Below are 21,696 nucleotides of genomic sequence, written 5' to 3'. Positions count from 1 at the left end.
TTTTGTTTGTAGAGATGTCGCCCTCATTGTGTCCACTCTCTGTATTTTGATCATATTGATTGTCTTTAGTCATTATGTGGGATTATTGTTTGGATCTTGTAATCCCTTTTGTAATCCCTTTTGTAATCTCTTGTCTCTGGACATTTCCTGCAGCTGGGGCAAAAAGACAATCCAGCAGTAGACCCCATCATCCAGGGATTGAAAGGAGTAGTGCATCATGGTAAGGAAAATAAATGTTTTTTTCCTCCACATGAAACAATACTTGGAAATTTGGTTCATCCGGTATATGCAAAAAGCAATTATCCTTACAAAATCCTTCTGAATTTGTTGTTTTGCTTGATCCTCGAGGTAATTTCCATGTGATGTGTGAGTGCAGAAATTGTGCTCCTCCCCTTACCTTTTAAAACAAAGATGTTCTTACATTAAGCATTGGTCCTCATCAGAAATACAAACAAACAAATTGGAATCTAAACACAAGATATGAGCAGAGTTTAACTTCAAAAGGAGAAAACATTTGCAAGATACCTCCTCTCCCTTGGTACTACAGCTCCACAGCAGGAGACCTCCGAGGAGCTTCACTCTTCACTCTTTCACACAGAGAAAGACCAGTTAAATTACATCCGAGCCTCAATTAGACAACTCTCCTATTCTGACACAGACATGCATGTTTATGGATTGTGGACCCTGGCTCCTGCGTACTCACACTTAAACTGTTAATGTCTGTTCATGGCATTTTTTCTTACATTTCAGGCTGTTATGCTGCCTTTACTGCATGCGTGTTTTATGCAGACCATAAACAGATGTTTTAATGTGACTTTGTAATCCTTCACTGCCTCTTAGGACACAGCGACTCTGTTTACACAGACACGTATGGCTTATTTTACAACCTGCCCCTGATGGTCTTTATGTGAGCATAAGCATACAGTGACAAGGACATGTAAATGGATGAAGATATATAGGAGTATATAGTTATTGCTGTTATCACACTGGTGCTGGGTTTCATGAGTCGTTTTTAATTTCAATTTCACACCCTGTACTTTCCTGGAGATGGGTATTTGATGTTATTTGCTCGTAAGGTTTTGACTTTTGCGTTGAGCAAAAAACTTTCCGACTGAGCAGGAAAAGAAAAAAAAACATGTCGGGGGGGGGGAGGAAAAAGCTCTCTTAGAGACAGCTGGAGATTTTTTTTTTTAAAGCTTGTGAATTGGCTCCAGAATCAGAAAATGGGTCGCTTTTTTCACTGAATTTTTTGCACTTAAAATTCCATTGAAGTAATTGCAGTAAGGAAAATGGCCTATTTTCTGATTGCTCTATTTTCAGCTGGCAGACAATTTTACCTCTGGTTTCCTTCTCATAGGTGTGTGCTTTTTTCCCCAAATAACTTTGATTAAGACAGGTTGCCAAAACACTTAATTGTACAAAGTAATTTTATGAATCTCCATCCACCTTGTTAAGTGGCTAAACCTTTCGCAGATGTTCATGCTAGTACCACAGTATCTCATTTTCCGGCTGAGAGAGAGCTCAGTAAGGGTGTGGTGGTTTTTTGGACTCTCTTCCTGCTGGCTGCTAAATGCTCGTCGCCTCCTCCCCTGTTAGGTTGGTTGGTTTTCCGCTAGCTCGTTATCCCACAGTCATCCATCCATCAGCATCTTGGCGGCCCATGAGCGATAGGGCACGTACACTGTCTGAAGACGGAGAGAAGAAAGGCTGTGAATACTGAATTTGACTTTGAGTACAGATGAGGCATGGGGGCCAGGCTTCCAGTTCCTCTGTAGTCCTATGAGTCCTATCACCCCAAGCCTCTGCTTTTTTAGATAAGTTCATGAGCTGTGAGAGATTGTATTTGACATAAATTCTGCTTTATTTGTGATTTCTTATCACAATTCAAGGAAAAAACAAGCCCACTAGCATAACCCACACAGCGTAATTGCAGGGGATAAAAGGATCTTCCTGCTGTTCTGTTTTGTTTTTCTTTACACAGCTTTGCGTGGTTCTGATCACGGAGGACAGAACTGAGCCGGTAATCATTTGGATCAGTCTTAATCCCTGCAGCCCATGTGACAGTTGTTACACGTAGAGTAGGCAACCACCCAGCCACGGATCAGCTGTCAGAGCAGGCCATTTTATCTGACTCCTCTCCCTTTGCTCCTTTCTACGGAGGACCAACAGGAGATACTGGAGTACAGCGAATTGGCCAGAGTGATAATAAGTGACAACTGCTGTCACCATAATTCCCTTAGAGGAGGTTCAGGAAAGCATGGGGGCGAAATGAAAAAAAAAAAATATATATATATATATATATATATATATATGCTACCATTGGATTAAATGTAACTGTAGATATGCAGGTTTTCAGTAAAGAAATTAAGGATGGTAAGAATTTTGTATTTTTGTAACCTGACAAATTTTGATCCCATGCTCTACCCAGAAAAGGAAACCAACCTCAGGTCGTTCATCCTGAGGGATCTGCTGCCGTCGTCTGTGGACAATTATTACCGATACACCGGCTCTCTGACCACCCCGCCCTGCATCAAAGTAGTGGAGTGGATCATTTTCTCCAGGCCCGTGTATCTGTCCCACTCACAGGTGCGTTAAATCCACACACATACATACCAAGACATTCTTCATTTGCACACAGTCACCGGATCACTTGCTGTACCACAGTTTCACGGCACAAGCAATTTCCCCCTCATATACCTCTCCTCCTTCTTCCCGTTTTCCCTCGTTCCTCCCCACCTCCTCTGCATATGAAACCATAACTGCTCATATAGTGGATGAGTAAGCAGGGAGGGGGAGCCAATTACTTGCCTTGGAATGATAGTGTGTGATCACTTTTATGCATATACGATGCCGTTGGTCTGAGAATATAGCGTCTTAAATAGATTATTGCTGCACACGGAGGCTGCTAATAAGACAATTAAAATTGTTAAAGTACAGAAATGTTCATTAATTTAAATTAGTGCAGTACATTATTTAGCATATGTTACCTGCAAAATGAAGCATTTTACAGGACTCGGCTATGGGCTTTACAGCAGTTTAACTCCACCTGGTTTTGCGATTTGTGATTTTGAGAGGTAACGTATGCCGAATCATGCCCCATGCCTTTTGCTGATCCCATACACAGAGTATTGCTGCATCTTTTATAGATACAATTCTTGGGTAACTCAGCTGCATATTCTCTAGAGCGTTCGGTGCGGTAGAAATTTGCAGGGCTCAGTGGAATTTCTATTAACTTGCAAGAGGACAAGTCTTTTGTTCAAAAATGACTTCTGCTGCAAGAATATTGACCACCGCCACAATGTTTGTGACGCTCACAGATAGTCTTTTATGAACCTGTAATTTATTTCGCCGAGCACGCATAGGACACATTGATTCCACAGTATCTGTAATATGTAGTCATTACAGCACGCGGCAGGAGATCATTCATGGCAATCAATGGCCACAAATTTGCCCCATTGAGAAGTTACAGCCCAGTAGGTAGCCAGGATGATGATTGAGCTCTGTGCCTGCTGCTGCCTGTGGTGTGAATGTTTCTTGCAAATACTCTGCTGCAGTTGTGAACAGTCAGCTGCTGGCAAGTGGCTACAAATGCAGTCCTGCATGATATATATTTTATTCAACACACACACACACACACACACACACACACACACACACACACACACACACACACACACACACACACACACACACCCATAGTAACACTTTCACTTAAATGTTGCTTCAATAGCTATTCTCTGTTTCTTTCCATCTAGCTGGAGGCATTTTACTCCATCTTTACAACAGAGCAACAGGACCACGTCAAGTCTGTCGAGTACCTGAGGAACAACTTCCGGCCCCTGCAGGAGCTGGATAATAGGAAAGTCTTTAAGTCGGCTGTAAAGGACGCATGGCAGAAAGATTTAACCGATGTCCTGGGAAGTCCTCACAGCACTGAAGCTTCAAGAGGTAAGCTTTGTCCTCTGCATTGTATCACATTCTCCCTGTTGTTTTAACCACAGCACCACTGATTACAATCATGTGATTACAATCATTACTTGCTATGTTCTTGTGAGTTGCTGCCTAAACTACAATTTGCCTACATTTGCAGTGGTCAGAGGTAAGCGATTAGTAATAAGTAATTACTGTGTGTAAACTACAGTTATGTCAGGGATCCGCTTATGTCAAATCCCATTGAAACGCATCCCAAAATCTGACAAAAGCCATATAGTTGATGACTGATTCTTTTTGCCGATTTGGAAATTTGAACCTTGAATCCTGTTGCATATGCATCTGAAGTTGCACTCAAGCAGATATGTAGTTTACAATGGTAATGGTGTGAGAGTAACCCCTCTTTTTTGTTATGGAAATGGAAATACATTTCAGTCCTAGTGATGTTAGTATGATAAAGAATAGGATATGCTGACTCTTGGTCTACGAAGTGCTCTGGTAATTGTATTTGGTAAGCTAATCAGCCTGACATGCTAACATCTGCTAGTTAAAGCAGATCAACTTTTTATTATCCATTCGTATAACGTACTTGCTTTTGTTTTAGATTAACCCTTTAAATGGCCATTTATGGTGTAACGAGGAAAGAAGTTCATGTCCATTGGGTTCTGCATAGGGCCCCATGCCCAGTTGGTCAAGCTGTTGCAAAAGGTGTCAAGTAGTGTCTCCTTACTAATGAAGAATGAAAGGATTATCACAAGACCCCTGGGTGTACAATCTGAATTGCATAGGGCTAGTATATTGGGTATATATGAGTCCTTGTGTCTGATGCAGACTTTGTTTATTTTCTCTTGTCCATTATGAATTTGCAATGTCTACGTTAATTACATTAAGGTTCACATTTTATCTTCCAACCTATTCTTTTTTTCACAAAGGACTTTTTTTCTGGCTGCAGTAAAAAATAATTGTTGAGATTACTGATTGTGTTTGGGAGCAAAATTCAGGAAGCTTAACTAACAAAGCTCAGCACAGAGACCAATATAGACGTGGCTCTAATCAGTAGGTCAATAAATTAACTTGGACCAAGCAAAGTATTAATTTTAGTTGGGGTAATTGTTTGTTACAGTGCTCATTCTGTTTAAAATCACCACATCAATAGTTTAAAATGTGTTGTGGTTTTAGAAAATGATTGGTCCCTCCTCATAATGCACATGTCGTTTTCTCATTGTTACAAGTCATTGTTCTATCAAAGAACATGTTAATACAAGGCTCAGATTTCATGCAGGGGATGATTAGTTTATTGTTGTTCTTCTCTCTTTTATGTGGGCATCTTGTGGTGCTAGCTTTAACAGAACAGTACAGGAAATATGGAGACTAATGAGAAAGGCTGCTGCGCCTTAAAGTGGTGTTGTTGGTGTCTGGCGGGGAGAATTGATTGGGAATGCTTGTGATGAAGTTTGAGCACTCTCACAAGGCCGATCAGCAATCATCATTAATATGTGGGACAGCTAAAATAGACCAATACAAATTAAGTTTTGAAATTGCTTTTGTGGCATTATGTCAGGAGGCAGAATGAATGTAGACCAGTGTCTCTCTGTTTCACTTCCCCTCCCCTTGCCCTTTTTCTTGTGTGTTCATTTCTATTTGACTGTACTAAAATGTTAGAATCCATACTTTATAGGAGGCGCTGGGATATGACGCTGTCAGTCCTATCTTCAGGTGTGGCATCTGTCAAGGTTCTGTAAGGTTGGATATTTATCTGTGCACAGTAAAGGACGGCTTTGCTTATACATGTTGTGAGAGCCAGGGCCATACCTTGACTGAATGTTCCATCAATCTGGCTTTTATAGCCACCAAAGTTGTTGAGCTGTTAGAAATGCATAGCTTCTGATGCATCATACAGGTTAGTTTGTGTGGGGCAGATCATTGTTGCTCTAGTCATATTGCCATGGTATAAAGGACAGTGTTTACGTTATTGTTTGTGTTAACTCTAGCACTATGATGTTTAGTCTATGGTGATTATGGTCCATAGGGCGGGAACAGACTTTTATTTTGAACATCAATTAGCTGAATAATTGTTGTCTAAATCATTTCTGTGAGTGAAAAAAGCCTTGAACCTGCTTCTTTTTTTTAAATGACTTATACATTCATTGAATACCATAACTGATTTACCAATACCAGTGGATGTACACATTTATAAATGTGTAAATATATATATTCTGCAGCCTGGTTAAGAGATATCAGTTGTACTGTTATTTGTCGACAACGTTACCGTAGGATTCGATGATTTGTGTTCTGCCCTGAGTGGTACTGCGGAGTGGGAAACCACTATAAGGCTGGTGTTTCGATGTTACAGTGAGTCTATTCACCAAAAATTAATAGGATTTTTAGAGTCACTGCCATGTTAAGTAATTGTGCCAGTGATGAAACATTAGAAACTATTCATTCAAATCACACTGTCTCAGTTGAAGTTTTTCTTTTCAGTTGAATCTGAGATAAAATGACAACCCCATTTGCATACACATTTTTTAAAGCAGATTTAGAGGAGCACCTATTCATTTCACAGCCAATCTGCCATTTTAATAAAAGGTTTTCGTAAAATGACTACTTACCTTGGCTTAGATCAATGATTTTTTTCATTAATACAGCATTTGGTGTTTTCTCACCAGTAAACCACATGTACAAAAGTTGCCCAAATCATTGCAAACAAAAGATATTTATCAACATACAAATACAAACAAGAATCACAGCAGTGCTCTATTTCAAGCTGCCGCATAGGTGTTGATAAGATATGTATCTTGTACTGGAGATCTACGCCTACTGTCGATATTGTCGTTGCTGGTGCTCTAGTGTTGATTGTGAAAAGGATGGTAGCTGACATGACGGTAATGATGCAGGCAGTAGAACCATGATGATGTCTTCAGCTGTCATTAAAATATCTGTTTTTGAGCTACTGAAGTTGACAACGAACATCCGACGGGTTATAATGCATTTCACACCTGTCACACCTCATCAACACCCCAAGATATTCTTGCTTTTGTATGTGTGTGCGTTTCCCCCTGTGTACCTCTGACTGATTTCCTCCCACACTGTCTCCCTTTCACATGTCATGGTGCATAATTTGCACCATAGCTTCACTTTGTAAATGGATAAAACTGTGGTGACAATTTCAATTTGACATAAACCCTGTGTGCATATAATCAGCTGACACCGGTTCCTGATTGCTGTTGCCCTGATGTGCTGAAAAGCATGTCCAGATTGTCCCTTACTCATACTGACTGATCCATGTGTAAACATCCAATCTGCAGTCTACACTGCCACCTTGAGGCTGACTTACTTAACTTTTTTTCATCCCTTCGTGCATCCTGTTTAATGTTGCACAGACAGGCAATTGCAAATTAGGAATGGACAGGAAGTTGGACTATTATCTGTACCACATGTTTAGCACTACACCCAGCTGGTTGGTATTCTAACTGGAATATCTTGCTTTGCTGTGGCAGGAAAAGGTCAGAAATATCCAGAATGACAATCTGCACCGACACTTGTTTTGTACATGACCCAAGTTAAACCTCCAGGAGACTTGTTTTATGTTAAGTTACTGTATTATCGTGCATTTGTAGAGGTTCTTCATGTGATGGCTTTGAGTCAAGTCAGCAGCAGACAGTAATAATAGGCGTTTAAAAAGGCAACCTGCATTCTGCCCCCACATAGGCACAAATATATGTGGTCAAGTAGTACTCCTGAAACAACCTTTCAGAAGATTTTGAAAAAAAATGATGAATTTCTGGTCTTACAGCGTGCAGCAGTGCCCCGGTGAACATGAAGATCCAGCCGCTCAACCAGACGGCATTGATGGTGACCTGGGAGCGCCCTCTGACCGACTACCATCCACCTATCACCAGTTACATGGTCTCCTACAGCTGGGTGAAACGTGACGTTGCTAATGAAATGACCTTCACCAACACTGGGGACCAGAGTATGGTGTGTATTATTAACAGCTGATTGGTTTACAGAGTATCCGATGTATGTGGCTGGATCAGTGACAGTGTATATAGGAGATGACAGGTTCTGATGCTCTGTCACTTACCTGTCTTAAGAATAGACACATAGGACTGTCGCATGACAAGTCTAACTGATATATATGTAATGTGGTGACAAATGTGCCAGTGTCCTTGTCTCAGTTAAATCTTATTCTATCTATTTATATTTTACTCTGTGATTCAGGTCAGTACATTATGGCTCAAACAGAACTCACAGCAAAAAGTGAATCAGACAAGAACAATATAAATCAAATATTTTTTTTTTTTATTTCAACATCTTTAAAACTTCTTATCATTTGAAAAAAATACGATCTGTTTCAGGCATTGAAAGGCTGCTCTTTGAACACCAACTGTCGTCTTTTAGCAACCTACGCAGGCAACTGTGATCGTGTAATTCTTTAGATCTCTGTGTTTGTCAAGATTTTGACACCACTCACACTTCGGTTTGTGAGCTTTGAGTTACCACTTCATCTCTTTCTGTATCTATAATATAGCACATTCACTGCCTTGCAGAAATATATCCTCTCCCTGCAGGAGGTCACACCTACAGGGCTGTTCTTTTTCCACGCGCATTCTTCACCCTGGTCACATATTCTTCTATTTGAGGAAAATCCAACACCCAGCTGTGCATCTCCTTGAAAGCCCACTGACCCTCAACTGCATGACTGCCTCTTTAGATATAAACTGTGCAGTGCTCTCACCCACTGGTTCAGAGACTTGGGATCAGTTCCCTTGTGGCAGTACTCCTGAACTTCCAGCAGGCGTTCCAGTAAACACAGTTCTCATCATCATGGGTGGTAAGCTGGTGAGGGATTTATGCAATGTTGCTACACTATTGACTTAGACTGGTTGTTTGGAGCAGGGTGTATTCATATTTTAAGTAAAATAAGCAGTGATACACATTTTTTATAAACTGAAACAAAATAAAAAAGGATTTCGCTTAGTAAAACTAAAATTGAATTCAAATGATTTTGCCTGGTAAATAGCTACGTTCATTAATTAGTGTTTGTTTTTTAGTTCTGAAATATCACTGTCTAAAAGGAGACAGTACAATATCCTGCCCACTCTTGTGACATTGAACCACAGAAATTAATCAAATAGCATTTAATCAAACAGTTTAACTCACAACTGATTAACCAACAACCAACATGACTTTGGTAGTGAGGTGTATTCATGTTGATTCTCCAAAATGCAACTTGCACCACACTGAGGATGGGCCCATTCATTCAACACCTTGTTTTAAGCAGTTTAATATTTGAAATAAACATTATTACATATTCATGACGTAGATACTGACTGAGGGGAGGACTTTATTTTATTTTAAGGTGAAACCTTTTTTTATTTTTTTATCTCAGAAACAAATAATGATTTGTTTATCTTTACCTCTTAAACCTGCCTAAAGAGTATCTCATAGCTTTCCATGCAATTACCTAAACTTTGGATGAGCAATGGTCATTCAGGTTGAAATGAGTATGCAATCAGGCTTCCTGCTGTCTTAAACTCCCTCAGTAAAATGAACTAACGCTATCCTCAGCTAGAGGTCAATTAACATCTATTTATTTAACTTAACATCCCTTAGAAGTGGGCATTTGCTATTCCTCCGTGTACTGGTTACATGCTACTCTCAGCATCCTTCAGCTACACCTTTAACCCCACATCAGCCTTACTGCTCGTCAAGGTCCTCTAGCAGAGCCGTCATCTCAATGCAGCCAAAGCTTTCAGTTTTCTATATTCTGCGAGTTTGACATGACATTCTCGATACTGGCTTTTAACTTACTTGAGGCTTCAGAGCGTGTTTGTTAAACCTATATACTTCAACCCATGCGCTGACCGGTAATTATACTTATTTGGTTACTTGCCGTCTTTAACATTTATCAGATTCAGTTTATTAGCAACAATTTCTTTGTTGTTGGTCGTTAAAAAGATGTTTCTTCTCATGAGAGATTTGTAAGTGATGTTGTTTTTCTACATTGATGGCAGATGGCTGACTGAAGGAATGATTGATGTGTCCATGAAGTGCTACAGTATATGTGGCTACACTCCATTAATACAAGTGCTGTATCAGATTCTTTACAGACTGTATTCTTTCCACATCTCTGTCTGCTATCACTCTGTCTTATTTTGCCCGCTTCATTCCCATTTGTTTTTTTCTCTTTCTATCTCTGGACACCTTTTCTCTCTAAATCTTTTCTGAATTGTTTTTTCAACACCAGGCGCAATCATCCGTGCTCTGAGGGCCATTTAAATATAAGTAAAGCCATCTGCAAAGTGCACACAATTAAATGATACAGGAAATTAGGTTTGAACCGAATCAAAGTTGTGGGTCTGCAATGTATTTTTATCCACACGTTATTTCAACATGTTTGCAATTGGTTTTAAGTATTTTTTTGTGTGTCTTTTCTCTTGCAGAAAGCCATCATCACTAATGTGTCCCCTGAATTGCTGTACCTGTTCAGAGTGCAGGCAGTGTGTCAGCATGACCTGCGCAGTGATTTCAGTCAAACACTGCTGTTCAGAGGTACCTGACCAAAACCCTGCAGCCATCAAGTCTAAATGTATTCTTAAAGAAAAACTAATTTCCCGTGTCAGACGCATGAAATGGTTTTTAAAATGCTTGCTTACTTTTTTGTTTCTCAGCCAATACAACAAGAATATTTGAAGGGTCTCGTATTGTGAAGACTGGCATGGTGAGTTGACCAGAAGATGGCAGTGCACATTTTAGTAGGAGTCGTTTTGTTCTGTTGCTCACTTTCCCTCTGCCTGTCTCCATCAGCCCACTATTTCTCCAGCGTCCTCAGCCGACATGGCTCCAATCAGCTCTGGTTCGTCCACTTGGACGTCCTCTGGCATCCACTTCTCTATTGTCTCCATGGCAACGGGGATGGGCCCCTCCTCTAGTGGCAGCCAGGCCACGGTGGCATCGGTGGTGACAAGCACCTTGCTGGCAGGCTTGGGCGTAGGCGGAGGGGTCATCTCTTCTTTGCCCAGCTCTGTTTGGCCCACACAGGCGCCCCCAGCAACTCAGAATCCCACTCGTCCGTCCGCCCCGCCTGCAAAGTCCAGCACCGAGCAGGCGGCGCCCCCGGGCTCTGATACAGACACCCAGTCTGAGGATAAGCAGGCTGCAGGTGAGGGTGAGGAGGAGGAGAAGGAAGGGGAGAGAGAAGGAGAGGAAGAGGAAGAAGAGGATGAGAAGAAGAGAAAGAACAATCCTGCACCTGATAATGACGAGAAGCAGGCGAACAGCACTGTGGCCAAAGAGCCTTTAATCCCCACCCCCGCATCCACAGCCAAAGAGAAAGGAGAAGGGAAGCCTACAGTAAAAGGCACCCCAGTACCTGCCAGCCCCGCTGACGATGACCTGGTCCACGTAGAGAAAAATCTCACTGATGTAAATGCAGTCTCCACTCAGGAGCCCCGTAATGACACTGCAGAAATGCAGATTCCAAAGAGCTCCACACTATCTCCAAAAATCAGTGGTGATGGCAAGAGCATCTGGCCTTTCTCCGTACACACTGGTGAGCAAACCTCTCTCTCCCACTCTGTATTGTTTGATGTCCCTTCCCAAACTGGCTCAGCCCTTTTGAATTCACTGCAGTGCTTTGTCTCCCGTTGTTAGCTATCATACAAGGCAGGGCTTTTCTCCAAAGCAGAATTTTAAAATAACTACCAACAGTTACGGAGCCCATTGTAGAATAATAAACACATTGATTTAAGACAGGGACTACACTGGTTACAATTTCAGTCAAAGCTAAAGCTCCAGGCTTTTCTGTCACTACAACGCAGAGGCCTGAAGGCAGAAATAAGTCATCTGCCACAGGGTTCTGCCTTCAGGAATCCCTTGAAGCATATTTTAAAAGAGTTTGAGGTTTTTCTGAAGATTTTTTGCCAGATCTTTCACCCTTACATTAGGTTTTATTGTGAACAGTCTCAAGTGTTTTTTTTTTCCCCCGGCTGTTAAAGGTGTCTCATTGTAAGGTTATGTATGTTTTAACAGCAATATGGTTTATTATTTTATATTGGTGTATTTTAATTAAGCTAAATATTTAGCAAAGTAGTTCAGATTTAAGCATGTATGTTTGGCGACGCTCAGTGGTGGCATCAAAAAAGACACTTTAGCAGACACATCTGCATACTAATACACCCCTCTTCTCCTTTACCATCACCTTTAACTGCTGTAAATATATACAACCCTACACATAGGCACTTAAATACATGTAATTTAGTATGATTGGTGCATGTATTTACATGCATATGTTATCTTTCAGTAACCATCTTGTCCAATGTGACCCCGATCCCTCACCCGGGGATGGGCAGGATGGTGTGGATTGTCCCCTTGGTGGTTGTGTCCGCTCTCACTCTGCTCTGCCTAATAATGCTGCTGATTGTGATGATCTACTGGAGGTGAGTTCACTATACCTTACCCCCATCCAGATGGATCATTTATACATCTAAAAAAAAAGTTAGCTGGAACAATAAACAGCTTTGCATGAACTGGCAATGTATACAGAAATCCTCTGCTTGATTTAAGGGTATCACTGAAACCTCCCTCGGGGGTATTAAAAACTAGCTGCTCCTCACCCACAGTGACCCCCTCCCATAAATCTCACATTTCAGGTTAAGTGACACGACTGCATGCTTGTCTGGATTTCCCAGTCAGTGTGCTCCACATCCAGACCTGTCTGGCTTGGTAGCGTCTGTATTTTGCACTTCTTTGTATATGTATATATATATGTGTATACATCAATCTCAAACAGTCCAGTACCAAGGCTGCTTCCATGTATGCATGTCGTACATCAGGCCCATCACCCACCTCGGTGAGGGTCAGGAGAGCTGAAGGCCCTGCACAGCCAGCAGGGGTCCCAGCTGTGTCTTCATCTGCTGGGCTCATTTCCAGCCACTCTATTGGAGCCCAAGTAATTACACAGGCCAGGCCACTGGCACATGTGGGATGGTTAATGAGTTACAAATAGCACTGTGGACCATTTCCTCAGCTGGTACCATGAATATTCACCGTCTGAAAAAGGTCTGCTTTTAGTTTGGTAGCATTTTGTTTATTTACTGCCTGAGATTAATTTGTGTAAATACATGAAATGTGTTAAATGCATTTATAAATTTGTTTCACGAGGACATGTTTCGAGGTGTGAGATCGCTGCAGCAATTTTTATGGGCCAACAACACCTTAATGTGCCTTTTTGTGGTATCATATAATATAAGAGTGTGGTATAAATAACAGCGTGGTTATGAGCTCCATAGAGGTGTTCCAAGAACAGACCGTTGAGAGCAAGACGACTGTAGCGGATTCAGTTGGTGCATTACTGAAAGTTGTCCTATTTGAATAGTAGAGAAGGGGCAGTTTTAAGGTTAGACATGGACAACACAGGTTCTGTTGCGACAACGCTGACGGTTCACAGACAATGCCTGCTTCCCCTGGAGAAAAGACAATAATGAGATGAAACCAGCCCCTCAGCCGTCTCTTCACTCTTTATGCTCTGCATAGTCTCTCTGGTAATGGTCGCTATCTGTTTAATGTATTTAATATATAATGTTTACTTAAGAAATATGTAATTAATGGACCATGTTTTTAAGTTTAATACCGTTGTCTTAGTTTTAGCTTGTTCATTTTGAAAGTATATCTTAGATTATGTCTACAATGGAACTAATTGCTGGTTATACAGAACACATCTGGAAGCCTCTGAGGCATGAGATGTGTGTTAGACACTCACAGATGTTCAACTGAGGGAAAAAAAACTTTAGCCTTTCAGTGCTGCTGATGCCTGTGTTGAATGGGATGCCTCTCTCCCCTGACATCCATTCTGAAAGCCTGTTTCATCCCAGATTATTTTCCCCCAAAGCAAACTATTCTTCTGAGATCATGGGAGTGATTCAGGGAGGAGGTGTCGACTATGCTGGTTAGTTAGCGGCGCCACATCTGCACCCACAGGGAGTAATTGGATTGCGAGGCTGTGACGTAAGCCAGGAGAGATCCCTCCTTCGTTTTGTTTTTCACCCTCCCCTCTCAGTCTTTCTCTCTCTCTTCTCTCTCTTTCTATATTTTTATTTTTTACAGTTAAACTTTTTTTTCTTTATGCTTTGCTTTATTTATCTTAAAGAATGACAAGCATCTGCTCCCTCCTCTGCATCAAGTACAGGTAGGATTAAACCTTTGAAATGCTAGCACTGAGATAAAACATTTTCTGTAATGAATAAATTAGTTTGCATTGTGTGTGTAAGAGGAGGAGCATGGAAAGGATGTGAAATGTTGTCCAGCTGCAGACAGTGTCTGTTTTTAAGGAGCTTTCTCAAAAGAGCAATATTTGTGGATGTTTTATATGGAGAAACATCTCACTATTATAAGAATGTTGATTTTGTTTGTTTTTTTCAGTCTGTAACGTTTGGACCTTGAGCTGTGTAGAATTAGGGAGGATTTTTCCATTTGGGGGCACAAAAATATTAGCTTTTATTTGCACAGCGAAAAGTGTTGTTTGGTCAAAATTGTCCTCGTCCTGTCATTTTTATATGATCATCTGTGCATTGAGTAGCAGCTGCTGGCAGCAATATCACACATTTTCTGCATTAGAAGTGACTTAAGGTGGTTTTGTTGTCCTCAAAGTGGAGTGGGATCTCTTGAAAGTGATGTGTGTTGTGCCCGGAAGAGAGAATCTGTGTTTGGATTAGTTGTCTTGAGTTTGAGTAGAGAGCTAAATTTGGTGCTGCACTGTGTGAAGCTGCGAGTTGTTTACCTGTTCCCTGTAGTCGGCTCAGAATATGTTTCCAGGAGCAACTCAGCGTCAACTACTCTGTGTGCGATCAGCTGTGTCCCGCTCACTCTGGGGTTTTCATTAGCAGTTTTCTGCTGTTCCCGTGTCACTTTATTCAACTTTTAGCTGCTGATGTTGACAGACTGGATCTGAGAACAATAGGATAATGACTCCCTAATAGACTTTGCTGTGGCATCTCACTGTTCTTCTCTCTCTGTGTCCCTGTAGGAGATTTTTCCAGACAGCTCACTTCTATGTGGAGGAAAGCAGCTCTCCACGGGTGGTGGCAAATGAGAATATACCAATTATCCCTATACCAGGTAAGCCGTAATCCCTTCATTTTATAAGAATATTCCTATATGTGATGTTCACTTGTCCATAGTTGTTGTAAAAGTATTATAAGAGAAACTTTTTGTTCCAAGTTTTGTAGATTATTTATTCTCAACCAAGGTTACTTTTATATGGTACTTGGTTGATTTTGCGTAAGTGTAAAGATTATGGAGTAGCTCAATAAGTTGGGAAAATATAGAAACACATTTTTAAAAATGATGAATTGATGCAATTAATCTTGGCTAGCTTAATGTGATGCTTATTCAGTGAATGAACCGGTAGAAAGGTAAGCTTAAACTAATGGAGAAGTGGTTGAAATGATGTAGGTGTTGAGTAGGTTTCACTTGAGTTCATTTGACTGGACTTGGGGGGGTATATAAACACAAATATAAATGTTATTTACCCTTAAGTAAAATACATTTTTAGGACTGAAACTGATGGCCAAAAAATGACAAAGGGATCTCATCTACAAGCCACCATTAACTGGTGTCAATGTGTGTCTCTGTTTCCTTGATGGCTGCACAGTTTCAGACCATTTACATGTGAAAACCTCTGTAAGAATGTTGTGACTGTCTTTTTGTTGCCTAATGTCCCAGGGAACAGCGCAATGGCAGCTAGTCGATATGTGGCTTAAATCTCAGGGACATTTCAAGGCTTTGATACCACAGTTAAAGAGCACAGTTGATGCCAGTATTGACTACACATTCATTAAGCTTTCCCCCTCCTGTATACCTGTCTTCTTCTTTTATTTCTTTCTTTCTTTCTGTCTTCTCTTTTCTTTTTCTCTGTCTTCTCTTTTCTTTTTCTCTCTTAGAAACTATGGATATTTTCTTTAAGTGCATATATTCTTACTGACTTACCATGTGCCCTGCAGTTGAAAATGTGCAAGATAATTAACTGTTTCCTTGAGGAAATTATAAAATGTGATTGCTGTTAGGCAATAATATTGCTCATACCGCTGAGGGACATAAATGGGAACATACCTCTGTGCAATTCTATCTCCAGTGAAGTAAAAAAAAAATGGGCCTAATCAGCCTCACTGCATTTAAATTTCTAGCTCCTAAAGCCACAATTCACCAAGAACTGATTAGACTGATAAGTGTCTCTTGACATTAAAACGGGGGATGGCATTTTGATAAATGAACAGATTAACAATCCAGAATTCAACTTAACGACGAAACCACTGAGGCAAGTGAGAGCTCTTAAAGCCCCAGCTGCATGGGTGTGTTAGTTAAGACATTTGCTATTATCATCAGCAATGACAGCTGGGTCCCCTGCCCTATTGTTCCAGTGTGATGGTGACCACCCTTATCAGGATCCCTCTTGTGTGATTTGGGGCTGATTTGACTCATTGATGAACAGATGCTACCTCCTGTAAATGCTCAAAATACCAAATCTAGATACCATAACGTTCAGTATCTTAAAATGGCCCAATATTGATGATCTAGTCTTTTCTTTTACTTAAAGATAAATAAATAATACTTTTCAGGAAAAAAATCATTTTAAACACATTTTCCATGTTTGGTTTCCATGTTTACAGCAAAACATATTCTCAGAATAAATGATGGCTAAAACAAACCCTAATAATGCACTACATTCCCACACACAGTAAGGTGCACTTTGCTAACTGTTATGTCTTTTTCCTGCAGATGATATGGAGGCCATCCCTGTTAAGCTGTTTATCAAACACATCATGGAGCTCTACAAGAACAACCTGCAAGGTTTTTCTGAGGAGTTTGAGGTACACTTACAACACCACCTAAATAATGATTATTTTTAAAGCCTTTTTAACCTTGACAATAAAACTAATTGTGGTTTTAAAATTGTAGTTGGGCTTAGTTGTTCTTAACGAAGGGAATACATGTTTAGTTCTGCTCTGCTTCATGTTCACATTGATGTATTATAACCCAACAATAAGAAGTAAACATAAGGTCATATTGACCGAAAGGTAACTTGTTGATTGGACGTTTTCAGCGGCAGTGTGGTCCTGTCTTAATTGTACCTTACTTATTTGTTTGCTGTTTGAAAAGCCCATACAAGTTTACTGATAATTAGCATTTTTATTAATAGTGTTTTTGGTTTGTTCATGTCATACATTTCACTCAATCCTTATTGGCTGGACAGTTCGCTATCAGCAGATAAATGTCATTTGAATTTGAATGACCTAAAATGACCTGCTATCCTAAAATTGAGTGGTTCTGTTAAGCTTTCATACCAAACCAGTGTACTTGGATTCAAACCACCACCATAACCCTAAGTGGTGTTGGTCTGGTTCTTTGGTCCACACAAAGTTCCAATTACAACTTTTACACCAGCCTGAACAAATGTTAAGAAAGATAGACCAATGGGCTATTCAGCACTGATTTATCCCCCTCTACTCTGCAGATGTTGTCTGCAACTGGGCCTGTGTCTGAACAGTGGTTAGAGATTGTTTAATGCATGTGTCCGTGAGCAGGGTATTGAGCAGATGGTTGAGAGAAAGATGGAGTAAAAGATCAGGAGAGACGGAGGTTAATTAGAGAAGGTCTGTATGCTGGTTGACTGGACGGGAACACATTCTCTGTGTAACCAGGTTAAGAAACGAGGAAAAGCTCTGACCCCAGAGGATTCCGCCTAATTGGGGTCATTTGATGTGAAGTGTGTGTGCGTCATTCTTTTAATGCATCACAATGAAGCCGTGTTGGAAACTATAGTTGGATTTTAGTGGCGGGTGGGTGCAGCAGGGTGTATTGAAGAGGAGGAGATGATGGCTGTCTTACTGGAAGCCTGGGTTCAAACCCCTGTGGCAGTAAGCATCTGCTCTTTTCAAGTGTCCTTGACCGAGGCACCGAATCTCTTCTGAAAGGTTCTGCTGTAGATTTTTATCCTGAGCTCCTTACGGATGAGACCTAGTTTGGAAAAAAGAAGAAAAGTTTCCTTGTAAAGACCATGGAAGGAAAATGGTCTGATAACAAGGCATGAAAAAATGACATTTAAAAAAAAAAAATCATGTTAACAGTTAAGTGGTGAATTCCAATAAATGTTTTATACTTATTCAATAATATCCATCTCTATTTTCCTCTCTCCAGGAGGTCCAGCGCTCCACAGCAGACCTGAAAATAACTGCAGAACACTCCAATCATCCTGACAACAAGCACAAGAACAGATACATCAACATTGTGGCCTGTGAGTCAGCTGTGAAATCTGATTATGACGTCTACTGCTGTACAATCCAGTTATGATTTTATAACGTGTTTTCATCCTTTTAATAATCCAAACAAATATCTATCAATGATCTCCCTAGACGACCACAACAGGGTGAAATTAAGAGCTCTGGCGGGGAAAGATGCCAAACATTCGGATTACATCAATGCCAACTACGTGGATGTGAGTATTACAAACCGCTTATCTAGTTTTCCTAATGCCGGTCATGGTGTGGCATTCTGTTTGTGATAGAAAGATTTGGAAATTCACCTGCAAGGCTGACATCAAATATAGATTTAAGTATTGAAATCATAGCACCAACAGACCGGGCAAACAAATCTATTTCCAGGATATTGATTGATGTATAAATATTCACAATTTCTGTCAGCCGAAGGAGTGGATTTCATGACCTACCTTTGTCAGTAATCCAGCCAAATCAGCTATATCAGTGGTGGGTATAATACAAATATCGATGGCATCTATATTCTACCACTCTTTTGTTTCAGGGCTACAACCGACCCAGAGCCTATATAGCTGCTCAGGGTCCTCTCAAGTCTACATTTGAGGACTTTTGGAGAATGGTGTGGGAGCAGAATACAGGAATCATCATTATGATCACCAACTTGGTGGAGAAAGGACGAGTAGGTTCACTTTATTTGCAGAAGTCAAAATGCTTAGAAAAGCCCTTGCTTGCTTTTATTATTTTATTTAAGTTTCTCTGTCTTTTGTGTCCTATAGAGAAAATGTGACCAGTACTGGCCGACAGAGAACAGCGAGCAATATGGAAACATTGTGGTAACGCTGAAAAGCACCAAAGTACACGCCTGCTACACACAGCGGCGTTTCCTTATAAGGAATACTAAAGTTAAAAAGGTAATTTAACATCAAACTTGTTTTAATCTCTTTTGTTTCAATAATATTTTCCTTTCTTAACACCTGGATCAGGTTGCACCAGTTAATTGTAAATCTTTAATCTTTAAAAAATAATGTATTTTAAAGCTTTTTTCAATTAGTGTATTTAGGGTTGCATGTTTTATAAATTCAAGAAACTTCTAAGCTACAAACAATTTTAGTCATTTGTATAACTTTTGCTAGACAATACTGTCCAGTCAAAAACAAACAACTGAGTAAACAGGAAGTCACCATCACTAACATTAGCATAACTTCCAAAAATAACAGTTTTAAAATCATTATAAAAGCTTAAATTGTGCAACCCTTTTGATTAAGTGTTGTGTTATTTATACATTTGTTTACAACTTAGCCTAGTTGTAACATTGTGTTTGCTGAGTTAAGGTTAAAACAACTAACAGCTGATACAGCCAGCCCATGATAGTGTCCTCCCTGTACAAAGGAAAAATATTCTGCATTGTATTCTCACTAGGGGTCACACGTCTGCTCTCATGTTTTAGGGTCAGAAGGGGAACCCGAAGGGGAGGCTAAATGAGCGCATCGTGGTGCAGTATCACTACACTCAGTGGCCTGACATGGGAGTACCAGAGTACACCCTCCCTGTCCTCACCTTCATCAACCGCTCGTCAGCGGCTCGCACTGCAGACATGGGCCCAGTCCTGGTGCACTGCAGGTATGGTGCTGACTGTAGTACTCAGGCTAAATGAATGTTAATTACTGTGTCAATGCTATAGTCGCATAGTTCCTGACTTGGGTAACAGCTCCCTCTATGGGCCTGTCATTATGCTCATATTGCTCTCTGCTCTGATTCTCAGTGCAGGGGTTGGGCGCACAGGAACGTATATTGTCATCGACAGCATGCTACAACAGATCAAGGACAAAAGCACAGTCAGCGTCCTGGATTTCCTCAAACATATCCGCACACAACGCAACTACCTAGTTCAGACTGAGGTAAGAAGTCCGAAATTCTACCTTATGTTGTGAAACTCTATCCTTTTTTTACATCAAAAAGGTCATCTATGATTAAGGATGGAGAGGGAGTTATGAAAGCTTTTCATTTTGATACTCTGGGCTCAGGTAAAGGTCACATATCTGCTGCAATTTCATGGGTACACACAGTACAAACTAATATACACTCACCGCTATAAAGAAGAATTTGTGCATTGGCTGTCCTCAGGCCACAGATATGTCTATGTCTTATTTTTCTGTCCTCCCACCTTCACTTTTCACTGTCTACAGACAACCTCCTGATGTTGTATTTTGTGACTCTATTAAGGTTCAAGCCAGCTTTCTAATCTTATTCACTGTTGGTTTATTTTTGTTTTCCTTTAAATCAGATAAGGAGGACTTACTTACGTTTGCCGATTCGACTAATACATAATGATTGACATATAAGAATATAAAGTAATACAAGATTGCCCTGTCCTTTTATCAGCTTCAGCAAGAAAGTAGTGCATACACATTAATGCATCCAGGGTTGTTCATTACTATGATATATAGCGTTCTGAAATGAGCTGTTACTTTTAGTACATTACATTTTTTTTCACAGGGTTATAATATTTATGTTGTTTGTATTTATTCAGTATTATCTATATCATTGTTTTGTGCACTTTTGGTCTCCCCTTTAGGAGCAGTATGTTTTCATTCACGACGCTCTGATGGAGCTCATTATGAGCAGAGAAACAGAGGTGCCTGCCTGGCAGCTGCACAGTTACGTCAATAGCATCCTCACCCCCAACTCGACAGGCCGCACCCTTCTGGAGAAGCAGTTCAGGGTGAGTAAAGTTTATCGGAGTCTGACTGGTCCGTTTAGACGAGCTGTCACCGTCAGCTGAAATCAAGGCTGTGTTTGGAACAGAAGCTTGTTAGCAACATGCACGGTGGCTTTCCACTCCCAGACAGGAATAGATTGAAGGCGTCTCTGATGTGGCTGCAATAAAGTCATGTCTGTCACCACTGCTGCCTTATGCAAAGCTTGATGAATGTTTCATCAAGCTCCCGCTCAGTCAACATCTGTAGAGGGAAAGTAATTGCTCGCCAGTAATGTAATTTCCTCCCGGGCTTCACGTGCACATTACTCATGTGGAAGACTTGCTCCTAATCTTGGGTGCAAAACAACATTGTCATGTTTTTGTTTAATGTTTGATTCCATGGCACAGTGACTCTGAAAAGCTTACTTTTTGTACCTTTTGCTCTTTTGCGTTCTGTCTCACCAGCTGTTGACTCAGTGCAACGCGCGCTTTGTGGAGTGCTTTAGTGCCCACAAAGAGTGCAACAAGGAGAAGAACCGCAATTCCTCAGTGGTTCCCTGTAAGTATCTTATCTGTAATACCACAGCACACTTGTGATAGAGCTAAGGTTTTGGAGAACCAAGGTCATGTTTAACATAGCTTTTGGAATCTGCACTTAGGGGTGTCAAGAGATCTGGTTATAGTGGGTTTACAAGTAAGGCATACTAGTAGCAACAACATGGTACATTTTTAAGCTTAAAATTACATGTGGGGTGTGAGGGAGAGAAATTCTTCCTCATAATTCCTGTTCCTCAA

The 21,696-nt window shown here is 40.6% G+C and overlaps 1 protein-coding gene across 1 annotated transcript in view; it reads left to right on the top strand.

Moving 5' to 3' along the window:
• ca16b (carbonic anhydrase XVI b) overlaps window positions 1–21,696 on the top strand; it is an 87,640-nt gene that overhangs the window by 61,259 nt on the left and 4,685 nt on the right. Inside the window, exons 6-23 of the mRNA XM_063911063.1 lie at window positions 154–220; window positions 2,429–2,586; window positions 3,756–3,948; window positions 7,724–7,908; window positions 10,377–10,485; window positions 10,605–10,654; window positions 10,741–11,485; window positions 12,236–12,371; window positions 14,957–15,048; window positions 16,708–16,799; window positions 18,127–18,223; window positions 18,342–18,424; window positions 18,748–18,882; window positions 18,980–19,114; window positions 19,651–19,823; window positions 19,966–20,101; window positions 20,779–20,925; window positions 21,367–21,460. Coding sequence (XP_063767133.1) covers window positions 154–220; window positions 2,429–2,586; window positions 3,756–3,948; window positions 7,724–7,908; window positions 10,377–10,485; window positions 10,605–10,654; window positions 10,741–11,485; window positions 12,236–12,371; window positions 14,957–15,048; window positions 16,708–16,799; window positions 18,127–18,223; window positions 18,342–18,424; window positions 18,748–18,882; window positions 18,980–19,114; window positions 19,651–19,823; window positions 19,966–20,101; window positions 20,779–20,925; window positions 21,367–21,460 — 2,827 coding nt within the window. The remainder of the gene's footprint in view (window positions 1–153; window positions 221–2,428; window positions 2,587–3,755; window positions 3,949–7,723; window positions 7,909–10,376; window positions 10,486–10,604; window positions 10,655–10,740; window positions 11,486–12,235; window positions 12,372–14,956; window positions 15,049–16,707; window positions 16,800–18,126; window positions 18,224–18,341; window positions 18,425–18,747; window positions 18,883–18,979; window positions 19,115–19,650; window positions 19,824–19,965; window positions 20,102–20,778; window positions 20,926–21,366; window positions 21,461–21,696) is intronic.

Source organism: Eleginops maclovinus, chromosome 20 (assembly GCF_036324505.1).
Source record: "Eleginops maclovinus isolate JMC-PN-2008 ecotype Puerto Natales chromosome 20, JC_Emac_rtc_rv5, whole genome shotgun sequence".
NCBI lineage: Eukaryota > Metazoa > Chordata > Actinopteri > Perciformes > Eleginopidae > Eleginops > Eleginops maclovinus.
The sequence above is the reverse complement of the archived record's forward strand: the minus strand, read 5'-3'. Positions and strand labels throughout refer to the sequence as shown.